Source organism: Schistocerca piceifrons, chromosome X, assembly GCF_021461385.2.
Source record: "Schistocerca piceifrons isolate TAMUIC-IGC-003096 chromosome X, iqSchPice1.1, whole genome shotgun sequence".
Taxonomy (NCBI): domain Eukaryota; kingdom Metazoa; phylum Arthropoda; class Insecta; order Orthoptera; family Acrididae; genus Schistocerca; species Schistocerca piceifrons.
In genome coordinates, this window is record NC_060149.1 from 262,392,352 (window position 1) to 262,409,009 (window position 16,658).

Below are 16,658 nucleotides of genomic sequence, written 5' to 3' on the forward strand. Positions count from 1 at the left end.
TCTCGTGCTCTTTGAAAGTTGCTTTCCACTAGAACGTTCCAAACAGGGTACTAGCAGTAAAAGGCGTCTGGGTGGCTGACTAGTGGGATAAGGATCTCATGTAGAACAAAGTGGGAATTATATCAAAATGTTAGAAGTAGTCACAACAGAGCTAGAGTAGCCCATTACAGTATTATAAGGTGCTTAAAAATGTTATTAGGAAGGCAAAGAGTATGTGGTACACAAATAGAATAGGTAATTCACAGGATAAAATTATAAATATGGTCAGTCGTGAAGGAAGTATCTGGTCAGCAGCATAAGGTCGACGATATAAAGTTCGTTCGTACTAAAAATATTTTTTTATTGATATGTTAGATATATGTACAGTATTTAACAATCACTTTCTAAGAATTGCTGGTGAATTAAATAAAAACAGGAAATCATATAACTCTCTTGGAAAATGCCTTTCCGAGATTAGTGTCTGAAATACTAATCTCTGATAGTGACAAGGGGGAGATTGAGTCAATAATTAAATAACTGAAGACTAAGATTAGATTAGATTAGATTAGATTAATACTTGTTACATAGATCATGAATACGACACTTCGTAATGATGTGTAACGTGTCAGGTTAATAAAAGATGTCTGTACAAGATATTACATTACACAAAATATTGCATGACACTAATGTTTAAGTTGTTTTTTTCCCTTAATTTATATCTAAAAATTCAGCCAATGAGTAGAAGCAGTTGTCATCTAAAAATTCTTTTAATTTATTTTTAAATGTTAGTTGGCTATCTGTCAGGCTTTTGATGTTGTTTGGTAGGTGACCAACGACTTTTGTGGCAGCATAATTTGCCCCTTTCTGTGCCAAAGTCAAATTTAACCCTGCATAGTGAAGATCCTCCTTTCTCCTGGTGTTATAGCTATGCACACTGCTATTACTTTTGAACTGGGTTGGATTATTAACAACAAATTCCATAAGTGAATATATATACTGTGAGGTTACTGTGAGGATCCCTAGATCCTTAAATAGATGTCTGCAGGATGACTGTGGGTGGGCTCCAGCAATTAATCTGATTACACGTTTTTGAGCAATGAATACTTTTCTACTCAACGATGAACTACCCCAGAATATGATGCCATACGAAAGCAGTGAATGAAAGTAGGCATAGTAAGCTAATTTACTGAGATTCTTATCAGCAAAATTTGCAATAACCCTAATAGCATACGTAGCTGAACTCAGACGTTTCAGCAGACCATCAATGTGTTGCTTCCAGTTTAACCTCTCATCAATGGACACACCTAAAAATTTTGAAAATTCTACCTTAGCTACAGACTTCTGTTCAAAGTCTATATTTATTACTGGAGTTGTGCCATTTACTGTACGGAACTGTATATATGGTGTTTTATCAAAATTTAAAGAGAGTCCGTTTGCTGAGAACCACTTAATAATTTTGTGAAAAACATCATTTACAATTACATCACTTAGTTCGTGGATTTTGGATGTTATTACTATACTTGTATCATCAGCAAAAAGAACTAACTTTGCATCTTCATCGATGTGGAATGGTAAGTCATTAATGTATATCAAGAACAGTAAAGGACCTAAGACTGAACTCTGTGGGACCCTGTACTTGATAGCCCCCCCCAGTTTGAGGAATCAGCTGTTGTTTTAACATTACATGAACCACTTATTTCAACTTTATGCATTCTTTCAGTTAAGTATGAATTAAACCATTTACGCACTGTCCCCCTCAAACCATAATGATTTAGCTTATCTAAAAGAATTTCATGATTTACACAATCAAAGGCCTTTGAGAGATCATCAAAGGCCTTTGAGAGATCAAGAACTCGCATAGATATGATGGAGTACCTAGCAGAATATTAAAGTACTGTGCTGCACAAATTAGCCCTGTATGTAGCCATATTTGTAATTTTTCCTTTAAGAATGGTCAGTTTCCTGGAAAATTAAAGAACTCAGTAGTATCGCCGCTTTATAAAAAGGGAGAAACAGATAATGTAGACAATTTTGACCTATTTCTATGCCATCAGTGGTTGCTAAAGTTATTGAAAAGGCTGTATATATAAGAATAATTGATCATTTTATTTTACATAATTTGCTATCATATGTACAGTTCGGTTTTAGAAGCGGTTTAACAACTGAAAATTTTATATCCTCTTTTCTCTGTGAGGTACTGGATGGATTAAACAAAATGTTTCGAATGCTAGGCATCTTCTTTGATCTAACTAAGGCGTTTGGTTGTGTCGATCACAAGTATTGCTCCAGAAATTGGACTGTTACGGTATACGGGGAGTTGCTCACAACAGGTTCACCTCTTACTTTAACAACAGACAGCAAAAGGTCATTACCCACAGTTTTGAGAATGGCTATGATGTGCGGTCTGAGTGGGGAACGGTCAAATGGAGGACGCCCAAGGGATCAGTGGTGAGGCCATTCCTGTTCCTTTTTTGTATAAATGATATGCCCCTAGTGTTACAGGTAATTCTAAAATATTTCTGTTTGCTGATGACACTAGTAAATGATGTTGCGTGCAACATTGGCAGTGTTTCAAATAGTGCATTTCGTGAGATAAGTTCATGGCTTTTAGATAATAAATTATCGATAAATCACAGTAAGACTCGGTTTTTACATTTTCTAACACAAAGTCCAACAAAACCCAATGTTTTAATTTCTCAGAATGGGCATATGATTATTGAAACTGAACAGTTGAAATTTGTTGATGCTCAGACAGATAGTAAACTATCGTGGAAATCCCACGTTCATGATCTTGTTCAATGACTTAATGCTGCCGTTTATACTATTCGAACGGTATTTGAAGTAAGTTCGACACGAAAAGTAGTCTACTTTGTTTTTTTTCTTTTTTTTTCATTCGCTTATGACGTATGGTATTATATTTTGGGGTAACTCTTCCCATTCTCAAAGGATATATTTTGGGCTCAGAAACGGGCGTTTGCGCCAATAAGTGGTGAAGTTCGCGAACTCTTCTTGACCCCTGTTCACTAGTCTGGGTGTTCTGACTCTGGCCTGCCTCTCTGTCTGTCTGTCTGTCTCTCTCTCTCTCTCTCTCTCTCTCTCTCTCTCTCTCTATATATATATATATATATATATATATATATATATATATATATATATATATATATATATGCTACCACAAGAATTCATAAATCTTAGTAGTAATCCACGCGCTTTCAAACCGAAGCTGGAGAGTTTCCTCCTGGGTCACTCCTTCGCTCCTTCTATTCTGTCGAGGAGTTCCTTGAAAAATTAAGCTGATTCCTGTGTTATATTGTTGATTGCGTTTACATAAACTTATGACTTGTCTTTTAACTTATGACTTGTCTTTTTTGGGTTCATAAACATTTTATTTTATGTATTATTATAGTTATGTTGTAATTTCATGTACTGACACGTTCCACGATCTTTGAGATTTGCTCCTCAATTTGGTCCTACGGAAATAGACGTGTAAAATAGAAAATAAAAATAAAATAAGATATATGTCATATTTCTGCATGATTAGGACCTAACATTATGATGAAAAGTGGCTTTATTCAGTCATTGATCAGCCATGCTAATATTTTATAGCCCACCTTGTGCAACGCATTTGGTGTATAGTCTTTTATCTCATCTGCGTCATTAACCTAGGCGACAAGTACAACCACGAGCTGGAGAACTCAAAAAAAAAAAAAAAAAAAAAAAAAAAAAAAAAAAAGTGTGTGAAATCTTATGGGACTTAAGTGCTGAGGTCATCAGTCCCTAAGCTTACACACTACTTAACCTAAATTATCCTAAGGACAAACACACACACCCATGCCCGAGGGAGGACTCGAATCTCCGCCGGGACCGGCCGCACAGTCCATGACTGCAGCGCCTGAGCTGGAGAACTGATGAGGCATACGTGTTTCTCTTAGTAGTTCGCTATACATGTCAGTGATTTCTTCCCCGAAAAATATCCCAATGTACCAAATTAAATTTCAGAGGGAAGCCATCTAAATTAGGTGCTGCGGAAAGACTTTAATTGTTAAAAATTTCTTCTTGGGATATTCACTCATAAGTCCTTTATCATACTCGTATTCACAATTAATTATTTCGCTTATGAAGTTAGAAATCTACTCCTGTCTGCCTCCTCGTACAAATTCGTAAAACAACCCATCACCTGTAACCTAATTTACGCATATGTATGCACTCGTGTTCTGCTGCTAACTGTTAACTGTGTTATTATCTTTTAACGTGCTCTTTTTTCATCTCTAACTAAATGATATAGAGAGCAATTTTTGTCTTTTTCGTTTCTTTCATAGAAACGACTGTTGGATTAAAGGGGCAACTTTTGACTTCGCTGTCCTCAAGGGCAAGATGTATTGAGTCCAACACAACGGTTTATGGTAAAAGTCTCTTTGACATATAAAGTAAAATTCTATTGTGTGTTTATTCTAAGCTTTGACTTTGGAGTAGAGCAACAAGGATTCTGTTTTAGCTTAACATACTCTAGTCAATAGGAAATTGCAGAATACAAAGGTTCCAAGATCGACTCACAACAAATATTGGTCAGCTAGACTCTCCAAACAGTTGACTACGAATATGACTACGAAGTCTCCAAACAGTTGTTTGCCGTTAACCATTAATCAGATGTGCCGCACATAACAATCTGAAGCACGCAGTGGCCAGATATACGCTCCCAAGAACCATTCCTAAACAACTATATTCCGTAACAGAGAACGTAACTCGGCCACCAGCAGCTGATGCAACTGCATAAGAAAAGATTTTTCGACTAGGGTCTATCTGCACCAAGGCGTCCTTCGTATTAAGCCTATCTATTAAAATCCTCAACTCATTAGAATAATTATAGTTCTAGAATTCAGCTTTTCGAATCACACAGCTGAAATGCTAAAATTTCTTCTCATCTGTCTCATGTATGATCTCACCGACACAGAATGTAAATATTAACTACCAGTACATTTTGATTCTAAATGGCTGTGTCTCTATCATTACCTACCGTTGATATCAAACTGAAACTTATACCTTATTTTATAAGAATGTTCAAGCCAACAAATAGTTCACTATTGATATTAAGTGTTGCTTCATATCTCGGTATGTACAGATGTTTAAGTCCACTGCGTATTCATTTTCCCCTAAATTCGATATATTTTGTCAGCTTGGATTTAATTTTGGTTCCCAATGTCTATTTATAGTCTTGTACTTCTTACATGTGCTGTAAAAATTCTGAGGATTCTGCCCAATTAAATTATGAAACTGATGTTTGTGTCTCTATAATTAATTTCCTCCCACCTGCAGTATCTCTTCAGACTGAAGTCTCCCTGTTCCTCCATCTCGCATTTTTTAAAACTTTATCAGCAAATATCGTCTGTTTGTTTCGTTCCAGATTTTTCGTTGTTTGGGGCTCTTGTATCGATTGTTCTGCTCAACGTTGTATACTGGGATTCTCTATACTTATGCCTTAGCACTTTATAACTCCCTCGAAACTACAGTTTGTCCGCGGTCCATGGGCAACTTGCGGTCCGCCATTGACGTGATGGTGGTCCGTCCCTCACATTTCGTTTTTATATTCTTTTTTTATTGTCTTTCATTTCCTCCCACAAAAGAGAAGGCGCTCCCTTGAGGAAACTACTGGATGGCATATTCCAGTAGGATATAAATTAAAAAATGATGTGCATTTTTTTGAGATTCTTACGTAGTCACCAGTGAGTTTTTACGCATGGGACTAAAAAAGATTTTATTTTCATAAGAACCTCCCAATTTTACAAGGGTATAAATTTTATATTCATGTAGATGCAAAACTGATATACTTTTTACAGTTGCGATTAGGATCAAAAGTTTTCGTTTACCTTTCATCCAAGTCAAATGTGCACTCCACCAGAGGCAGGTCCAGCATCCAAACGATAATAAGCTCGCCCCATACTTTGTGACCATTTCTGGACATACTGAAGTCCCTGCTATTAAATACGGCGTCATAGTCCATCCAAAGTAGTTGTATGGGTTGGCACAGAGACAGAGTCTTTAATGAGCCATCCGAAATAATCTCGTATAGTGATATCAAGCGACAGTGGACGCCAATTGTACAATGCGAGATCAGAACTCCGCTTACGCTGTAGAAGGTAAAGTGCCACGTTGTTTATCAGTCCGAAGACTGGTTTGATGCAGCTCTTCACGCTATTGTGTCCTGTGAAAGCCTCTAAATCTCCAAATAACTACTGAAACCTGCATCCGTTTGAATCCACTTACTGCATTCATTCCTTGGTCCCTCTCTACAGGTTTAATTCCCCACTCTTTCCTCTTTAACCAAACTGACAATTCCATCATAAACAAGATGTGTCCTGTCAACCGACTGCTTCTTTTAGTCAAGCTGTATCATGAATTGCTTTTTTTCCCCAATTCGAATCAGTACCTCCCTGCTAGTTACTTGATTTAACCACCTAATACACTGATGTGACAAAAGTCATGGACTACCTCCTAATAACGTGTCGGATCTCCATTTGGCTGGCGTAGTGCAACAACTCGACGTGGCATGAACTCAACAAGCCGTTACAAGTCCACTGCAGAAATACTGAGTCATCTGCCTCTGTAGGCGTAAATAATTACGAAATTATTACCGGTGCAGGATTTTATGCACGAACCGTGCTCTCGATTATGTCCCATACATGTTCGATGGGATTCATGTCGGGCGATCTGGATGGCCAAATCATTCGCTTAAACTGTCTAGAATGTTCTTGAAATCAATCGGGATAAACTGTGGTCCGGCGGCATGGCAGACTGTCATCCATAAAAAATTCCTTTGTTGCTCGGGAACATGGAGTCCATGAATGGCTGCAAATCGTCTTCAGGTAGCCGAACCTAACCTTTTCCAGTCAATGATCGGTTCAGCTAGGCTAGAGGAGCCAGTTCACTCCATGTAAACACAGTCTATACCATTATCGAGCCACCACCAGCTTGCACTGTGCCTTATTGACAAATCGGTTCCATGGCGTCGAGGGTGCGCACTGCCATAGCCCATTACCGCCAAATTCATTGATGTAGAATATTACATCAAAGTTGTGTGTGTTTCATTCATAATGTGTAGACTATTCTACCAGGAATCGACGGAACAGCCAATCAACGCAATTTCTACGGTTATTTCACGCAATATTGGTTGCCTGTTAGCTCTGGTAACTCTAGCAAACACCGCTTCTCTGGGTTGTTAAGTGAAGGCCGTCAACCGTTGCGTTGTCCGTGGCGAGATGCTGTTAGTTACCGCCGTGAGGCCACAATCACGGCGGAAACCTTTTCACATGGATGACAATGATGATGTTGGTTTGGAGGGCGCTCAACATCGTGGTCATCAGCACCCGTACAAGTTTCCAGTCTTTCCATTTCCAATCTCGCCACTTCGTGAATATTGATGAGATGATGAGGACAACACAAACATCCAGTCCCTGGGCGGAGAAAATCCCCGATCCGGCTGGGAATCGAACGAGCGTAGGTTCAGCCGCCTGTCGGAAACTGTTCTTCCTACGCGCACATTGGCCCCTTTCCTTCCGGATATGCGACAATTGTGGCGTATGTGTAATTGTATAGTACAGGTGAGTGTAACGCATGCATGTATTGTGCGGTGTTATGTTTGTGTTGAATGATGATGACAGAAGGGAGAATGTAAAACACGATGCCGCTGCATAGCCTACTCCTCACGAATAGCACCAAGACCACCGCCAAACTTAACGCCCCCATCCGACGGACGGATCACCATCAATAATGTCAAATGCCATCATTTCAAGAGATACTGCCGAGAAGTTGCATGAGTTGAATTCTACTCCAAGTTTCTACTTTTATCCCTGTAGAAGATATGTGGTGTGAAATCGATGAACGTTTTTGAAACTCTCTAGTTAATCATTTTGACCCATAACAAGTAGTTCTCAGAAATGACGTAGCGAGAAAAAAGTGCTGAAGTAACATCTAATACATACTGACCTCGAAGCAAATATACATACATTATTTGCTAAGAAGAGATTATATTTACTAAATTTCATTTCCGACTTTTTAATGTAGTGTTATGAGAAAAGCAAACATTTATAAATCTTATTTGCAGGCATAGCAATGAGAATAGATGGAACTTACAAAGGGGGCCTTCGCTTGCACCAAATCCAGCTCCATGTTGTTATACAGCTTCTCTTCATCCCTTCTGTCTTCTTGTGGTGACATGATTTTTGCTAATTCTGTTTCAAACTTTATTACCGCCTTCATCTGAGTGCGCACGTTGTTCTCTTCACCACCAAGCAGCACACCAATCTAAGAAGAATGACAGTTATTAGTAACAAAAAGGAACAAAATATTAATTATTTATAATTTTTATAATACCATGTGATATTTTAATTTACGTATTATCTTACTGCTACTTTGAAATTCTACTTGTTTCTAATACAATATAGGCAAGCATAAGAACCTACATATGTAGCAGGCCACCAAAAATCTTCATCTACATCTACATAGATATTCCGCAAGCCACCGCACTGACGGTTCTCTAAATTGTCTTAACAGTGTTTCTCGAATAGTACGTCGCCTTCCCTCCAGGGATTTCCATTTGAGTTCCCGAAGTATCTCCGTAATACGAGGTGCATTCAAGTTCTAAGGCCTCCGATTTTTTTTTTTTTCTAATTAACTACTCACCCGAAATCGATGAAACTGGCGTTACTTCTCGACGTAATCGCCCTGCAGACGTACACATTTTTCACAACGCTGACGCCATGATTCTATGGCAGCGGCGAAGGCTTCTTTAGGAGTCTGTTTTGACCACTGGAAAATCGCTGAGGCAATAGCAGCACGGCTGGTGAATGTGCGGCCACGGAGAGTGTCTTTCATTGTTGGGAAAAGCCAAAAGTCACTAGGAGCCAGGTCAGGTGAGTAGGGAGCATGAGGAATCACTTCAAAGTTGTTATCACGAAGAAACTGTTGCGTAACGTTAGCTCGATGTGCGGGTGCGTTGTCTTGGTGAAACAGCACACGCGCAGCCCTTCCCGGACGTTTTTGTTGCAGTGCAGGAAGGAATTTGTTCTTCAAAACATTTTCGTAGGATGCACCTATTACCGTAGTGCCCTTTGGAACTCAATGGCTAAGGATTACGCACTCGCTGTCCCAGAACATGGACACCATCATTTTTTCAGCACTGCCGGTTACCCGAAATTTTTTTGGTGGCGGTGAATCTGTGTGCTTCCATTGAGCTGACTGGCGCTTTGTTTCTGGATTGAAAAATGGCATCCACGTCTCATCCATTGTCACAACCGACGAAAAGAAAGTCCCATTCATGCTGTCGTTGCGCGTCAACATTGCTTGGCAACATGCCACACGGGCAGCCATGTGGTCGTCCGTCAGCATTCGTGGCACCCACCTGGATGACACTTTTCGCATTTTCAGGTCGTCATGCAGGATTGTGTGCACAGAACCCACAGAAATGCCAACTCTGGAGGCGATCTGTTCAACAGTCATTCGGCGATCTCCCAAAACAATTCTTTCCACTTTCTCGATCATGTCGTCAGACCGGCTTGTGCGAGCCCGAGGTTGTTTCGGTTTGTTGTCACACGATGTTCTGCCTTCATTAAACTGTCGCACCCATGAACACACTTTCAACACATCCATAACTCCATCACCACATGTCTCCTTCAACTGTCGATGAATTTCAATTGGTTTCACACCACGCAAATTCAGAAAACGAATGATTGCACGCTGTTCAAGTAAGGAAAACGTCGCCATTTTAAGTATTCAAAACAGTTCTCATTCTCGCCGCTGGCGGTAAAATTCCATCTGCCGTACGGTTCTGCCATCTCTGGGACGTATTGACAATGAACGCGGCCTCATTTTAAAACAAGCGCATGTTTCTATCTCTTTCCAGTCCAGAGAAAAAAAACCGGAGGCCTTAAAACTTGAATGCACTTCATACTTACGTGTTGGTCGAACCTACTGGTAACAAATCTAGCAGCCCGCCTCTGATTTGCTTTGATGTCCTCTTTCAATCCGGCCTGGTACGGATCGCAAACACTCGAGTAGTACTCAAGAACAGGTTGCACGAGCGACCTATATGCGGTCTCCTTTATAGATGAACCACACTTTCTTAAAATTCTCCCAATAAACCGAAGTCGATCATTCGCCATTCCTACCACACCCTCACATGTCAGTTCCACTTCGTATCGCTTTGCAACGTTACCCTCAGGTATTTAACCCTCGAGCGTGCGTTCCTTGTGTATAAAACGCGCCAACCAAAAATAAAATGATTTTGTGCGCTTCCATTTTTGTTTCGCAGCTGCAAACCTATACCTAGTCCTTCAGTATTGCTTCAGGTAACACAGCGAAAAATTGCGTTGTCGTATGTCCAAGGGAGCAGCAGTAATATAAAATACAAAACGAGCTTGGCGAGAAAAAATTTACGATCAGTTAAAAAAAAAGACCCCAGTTAGAAAATAGCAACATAATACCACATTGAGGCAGTTGTCTACGAGATAATTAGTGATCGGATAAGCAGCTGACCGAGATCTGATGCAACTGCACTGCTTAATTCTTCGAATGCATCATTACTGCCTCTTTAATACCAGTCCTTGGCAAAAGAGTTGTAGTGAACATTTATTTCATTATTGTTTAATAAAACAGTAGTTTAGCTCATATTATGTAAGTTTATTTTCTCTTTGTTGAAATGAACTGAGAATAAACTACGATTTTGATCATGCATGACTTACCTCGGTAACATAAGGAAAGCTATTCTTTTCATGTTTACAAAGCGCGCCGCGCTCCCGCTCGTATTACGAAAAACGGCGCTCCCGCTCGAGGGTTTAACGACATGACTTTGTTAAGCAGTACACTACTAATGCTTTATCCGAACATTACAGGTTGGTTTTTCCTAATCATCCGCATAATTTACATTTTTCCACATTTAGAGCTAGTTGCTATTCATCACATCAACTAGAAACGTTGTCTAAGTCATCATGTATCTTCCTATAGTCACTCAACTTGGGCACCTTACCGTACACCACAACATCATCAGTAAGCAACCACAGATTGCTGCCCACCCCGTCCGTCAAGTCATTTATGCATATAGATAAACACAGCGGTCCTGTCACACTTCCCTGGGGCACTCCTGACGATACTCTACGTTGATGAACACTCGCCGTCGAGGACAACATATTGAATCCTACTACTTAAGAAGTTTTCAAGCCACTCACATATCTACGAAATTATTCCATATTCTCGTACCTTCGTGAACAACACGCAATGGGACACCGTGTCAAAGGCTTTCCGGAAATCTAGAAATATCGAATCTGCTCGTTGCCCTTCATCCATTGTTCGCAGTATATCATGTTAAAAAAGGGAAAGTTGAGTTTCGCACGAGCGATACTTTCTAAAACCATGTTGATTCGTGGCCATAAGCTTCTCAGTCTCAAGAAAATTTATTATATTCGAACTGAGATATGTTCAAGGATTGTGCAGCAAACTGAATTTAGAGACATTGGTCTGTCATTTTGGGGGTCCGTTCTCTTATCCTTCTTGTATACAGGAGTGACCTGTGCTTTTCCCCAGTCGCTTGGAACTTTATACTGGGCGAGAGATTCGCGATAAATGCTAGTTAAGTAAGGGTGCAATGTCGTAGTGTACTCTTTGTAAAACGGAATTGGGATTCCATCTGGACCTGGTGACTGATTTGCTTTCAAATCTTCCAGTTGTTTCTCTACGCCAGAGACGCTTGTTACTATGTCGTCCACAAGGGAGTCTGTCCGATGGTCAAATGAGGGTATAAAATTACCAAATAAGCAGCAACCAGTCGCAAAATCATGTTTTATTTATTTACTTTTCCTAATCGATTTCAATTGGTTAAAAGCCATCATCGGTGCTTTTAACGAATATGTGCCCTGAGTAGTAACACTGTCTTAAGCAGAGGTCAAATATCAAATAAATAAAACATGATTTTGCGACTGGTTGCTGCTTATTTGGTAATTTTATGGTTTACGGTCGCTGCACAACTTGGGAACCACATGGAACCCACCATTCACAAATGAAGGTATGTTTGTGCGATTCTCCTGCGTGAACGATTTCTTGAACGCGAAATTTAAAACTTCGGCTTTCGTTTTGCTATTTTCAACTGCCACACCAGTCTGTTCAACAAGGGACTAAATGGGAGCCTTAGACCCGCTTAGCAATTTTACATAGAACTAGAATTTTCTCGGTTTCTCTGACAGATTTTTTTCTTAGGTGTGACGGTGGCAGTTGTTGTATGCTACGTGCATAGATCATTTCACAGACGCACGAATCTCTACTAACCTTAGTTTGCCGTCATTTGTGTGTTCTCTTTTGCACCGAGAGCGCAACAGCCTCTGTTTCCTCAGCATCTTCCGAATTTCGGCATTAACCATGGTGGGTCTTTTCCACCCTTTATCCACAATTCATAAACTAAAGCATAGTGAATTGGAGAAGATATCTTTGCCATTGTCTGAAAGTAACACGTTTTACATGGTGTCTTCTACGTTTTAGCCAACGGCCTTGTCGCAGTGGTAACACCAGTTCCAATCAGATCACTGAAGTTAGGCGCTCTCGGAACTGGTCAGCACTTGTAAGGGTGACCGTGCGGTTCTGGCGAGCGCTGTTGGCAAGCGGGGTGCACTCAGCCCTTGCGAGGCCGATTGAGAAGTTACTTGATTGAGAAGTAGCGGCTCCGGTCACGAAAACTGAGAACAGTCGGGAGACAAGTGTGCTGACTACGGGCCCTTCCATATCCGCATCCAGTGACGCCTATCGCGTAAGGATAACACGACAGTCTGTTGGAACCGTTGGGCCTTCCGATACCTTTTCGGATGGAGTTTTTTTTCCCTACATTTCACAAGCCATTGACATGTAATAGTTGGCGTATAGCACTGTCAGAGTTGTAGACTGCTGGAACTATTAGAAAAGTTCTGTCGATCAATAGTTGTAATTGCAATGTAATCGTCTGTCAAAGCCATTTCCAGTCAACATTGCCGGGATACTTTCTCGTTTATTAGTTTACCTTCAGCGTTGACCGAACTGGTTATTTTCCGCGATGGTTCCCCTTTAATGCTAGTGTTCTGGCATAACATCAATTGACTAATCTTTATTGACAGTGGTGTGAAATGTTAATGTATCTCAGAGTACGTATAAAACATTATCGCACTTCTTGTCGAATCAGTTCAGGGTTAAACCTCGATCTTTCGACGATTGCCTCCCTCGTCTCCGTCACGAGCAACTATAGCTCCTGACGAAGATGATGGGAGTAATCGTCAAATACTCAAGGTTTTACCCTCAACTGACAAGAATAGAACTTCGAGAAAGTTATAGAGAATTGTGCCGTCGCGAAAGACTTTGTTCTCATCCACTGACGGAAAAAAATCGCAGCACCCGAAAATAATTCGTGCTGAGTAATGAAATTTCGTTAATACATTTCTCTACGTAGCGTATTTAAGTGATTAACATTTCAAGATCACAGGTCAATATAAGTGTGAGATAAGCCATTGCAAATATGAAATGCTAATAGTCATACTCAAAAGTATCCGAACGACCTGAATTGCATTTCGCCTGATTCGCATGCAACCGGCATAACGCAGCTGTCTAGTAGGTCCTCTAATCGCTCCTTGGTACAGTCGTTTGACTATTGAAAATGGTTCCAGCAAGTCACTACTAGAAAACACTGCTCTGTATCGCAGTAAAGTAATACCACGATGCTACTAATATCAGGGAACAAATTATCACAGATAAGACTGTCCTTAAGGCTTGTAAGCTCACATTTATTACAATAAATGACATACCTGAAATGTTACCACACTCATTATTACGTCAGATAGGTAATGCACGTAGTAAGTTCGTCGTATTCATGACTTCCTCTTCAAAATAACGTACACTACTTATTATTTAACACAAAATGACATCAAAAATCTAAGTTATCCACGAGCAGCTAGTTGAGAATATGTATGAACTTCAAATGACACGACGAACCGTCTCGTTCTGCATATGAATTCAAACCCAGGTCAGGCAGACTAAGCAAAATTTTCGTGACTGACGCAAACTAACAGTCATTCCAGATTAGGCATACAGAGAGTGATATACCTCGATTTTAGACAGTATCAGTTAGCAAATTTCAACTTTAAATTACATAACGCAAAACATTTTTAACGGACGCGAATTCCTCCCCAGCATCTCTTGTCCCTGTTAACGAACTACGAGAGATGTTAAATATTGCTTCTTCACAAGTAACTTACATGAAAGGCCGTGAGGCAAAGCTTTGTGTTGGACAGGGATTCGAACCCAGAACCTAATCGGATTGATATCGAAGCACAACCAACTGTGACATATCGGATTTTCTCGGCAGTAGATAGGTGTTTTAACTGAAATGACGAGACGAAACACTAATTTTCTCCTTCCCAGGACTCCAACCCGGCACCTATCGCTGTTGTATTCTAGAGAAAACGAACGTTAAATATGGGTTTGTTGCACCTGCAGCGACATGTGAGCATGTTTGAACTAGAAATAATATGACGAAAAGTTCACTGCTCACTGGGAATAGAGCCCCACACATTCCGTTGTTGACTACACACAAAGAGACGTCAGCTACCGAATTTTTCTCCACCAGCAGCTCGGAATAACATCTTGAACTTACAGTGTTCTCGCAAATAGTTCTGTGTCCCACTGGGAGTCAAAAACGTCAGATATCGTTAGTGTTGACAACGAATGAAAAAACATTAAAAATTAAAATTGTTACCCACCAGCAGATAGGTGTTGTCATGCTAGAGCTTGATAATACATAACGAAATCTTTAGTGCCGGGCCAGGATTCGAACCCATTCACACGTAATATGTGGAGATGTTGAGGAATCTGCAGTTTTGAACAAACAACAAATTGTAGCCGAGCTGTATTGCCACGAAGGGATCAAATTCCGCGTTAAGGGCGGTCTGAGTTGCATTCTCAGTTCAGAACCAATTTTATCGGCATACAGAAGCTCAGATAAAAGATGGAATAAGTGTCCTGTGACCCTACAAAGCGTTTGTTTCGTCACTAGAAATAAATAACTAGTATAAGAAAGGTTACTGGTGATAGAGTTTCTACATGTCGCCACTCCAGACCTTATTGAGGTTCAACCTAACGTCTACTTGGCAGAGAAGGAATATCATCTTTAGTGTGAATTTCAGACCACACTGCCATTATACCTTCTTCACTTGGTGTAGTCAGAAGAGAATGGAATCTCTCTCTCCCTATCTAAAATCATTGGCGGAAGTGGGAATCGAACCCAGACCATAGCTATAAGAACCTACCATCAGTCCAACAGACCACCAAACCCTCTTTTCTATAACTCATTTTTCTATCATAACGCCGTTGCGCCACACTGGATGAGAATTATGACACACAGGCTCCCTGTAGTAAATTGCAGCATGTTCAGGAAATTCATTTACTTGGTTGACCGAATCACCATGAACTAGCTGCCTCGGCTACCCAGTGCATACATTCGACTCTATTTTGTAATCACTGAAATAAAATCACGTAACTGCCACCTACACAGAACTGCCAACAGTGTAGGATGCAGAAATTTAAATTGGAAGTGTTCCTTTCCACTTGGGCTATTCTATTGCGCTATCTGCTTGTAAAAAAACGTCGTGCAGCCCAAAAGAAAAGCTGTAACTGTTTCTCTCAGAAGTCTAGACCCGGTCATTTGCATTATCTCGCAGTGCTGTGGTATGCAGAAGTTCTGGAGGAACTGTTGTTCAGCTCTGGAGGTGCTGTAACTGTGTGTCAGCTAGTAGCGTAAGAGTAAGTGTTGTGCACCATAGATAGGATGTCGAGAATTCGAATACATTTATTGCTAAATTTTTTTAAAACGCGATTCTGCTGTCTGCTGAAGTTACCAATCTAATGTAACTTTGAACATAATTCCCTTCACTTCTCAATCCAAAACAGTCGCATGTGGAAAAAGGGCTAACTTCTGTGACATTTAGTTCTTTTCAGGTTTAATAGACAGCCAGGCAGCAGATGCATCTCGAAGCTTTTGTATTATGTATGGGGAGAGCTCATCGTGCCAAAATACATCAGAAAAGTATTTTCTACATTAGCTGTCGTGTGGTAGTGGCATTTTATTCTTCTTCAAACATTGTTTGACAGTTTTAACTCAGAACAAGTTTTCTACATGCATGTAATCAATAAACTGCAGGTGCATCGTCAGGCTGTTATAGATAACATCAGAGAATTCGCATATACCGTTGATGATTAATTTCGCTCTCATGTTTACTATTGTTTCAACAACACTAAAGGAAACCTTACGAAAATTGTGCACTGTATTATAAGAAATGAAATAAAACTACCCACGATAACCTTACGACGAAAGTCTGTTTTAATAAAGTTGAGTTGCTGTACACAAGCATGCCTCTATCGACACGAATTAGTAAAATACTACTCACTTAGATTTTGATTGGGTCTGTGTTTAATTGGTATGCTGTGTCATACTCAAGAGGTATGAAAATGTGGCATTTCATAAATATAGTTATGTATTTCTAGAAACCCAAAATTTGCTTGTCAGCAGCGGAAAGAGGCGTTACCTGTTGTGCAGCATTGTAAGTTTTTCACCATTGCACTATGAGCCGAAAGTATTTTCTTGCGATTTCCTTATTGACGTTTGATCTGACTGCTTGTAGCTC

The 16,658-nt window shown here is 40.1% G+C and overlaps 1 protein-coding gene across 3 annotated transcripts in view; it reads right to left on the reverse strand.

Moving 5' to 3' along the window:
- The window catches only part of LOC124721627 (endothelin-converting enzyme homolog), a 416,974-nt gene that overhangs the window by 71,186 nt on the left and 329,130 nt on the right, over positions 1–16,658 (reverse strand). For all 3 annotated transcript variants that reach the window (XM_047246685.1, XM_047246686.1, XM_047246687.1), the window contains exon 7: positions 8,107–8,277. In XM_047246685.1, the coding sequence (XP_047102641.1) occupies positions 8,107–8,277 (171 nt within the window). The remainder of the gene's footprint in view (positions 1–8,106; positions 8,278–16,658) is intronic.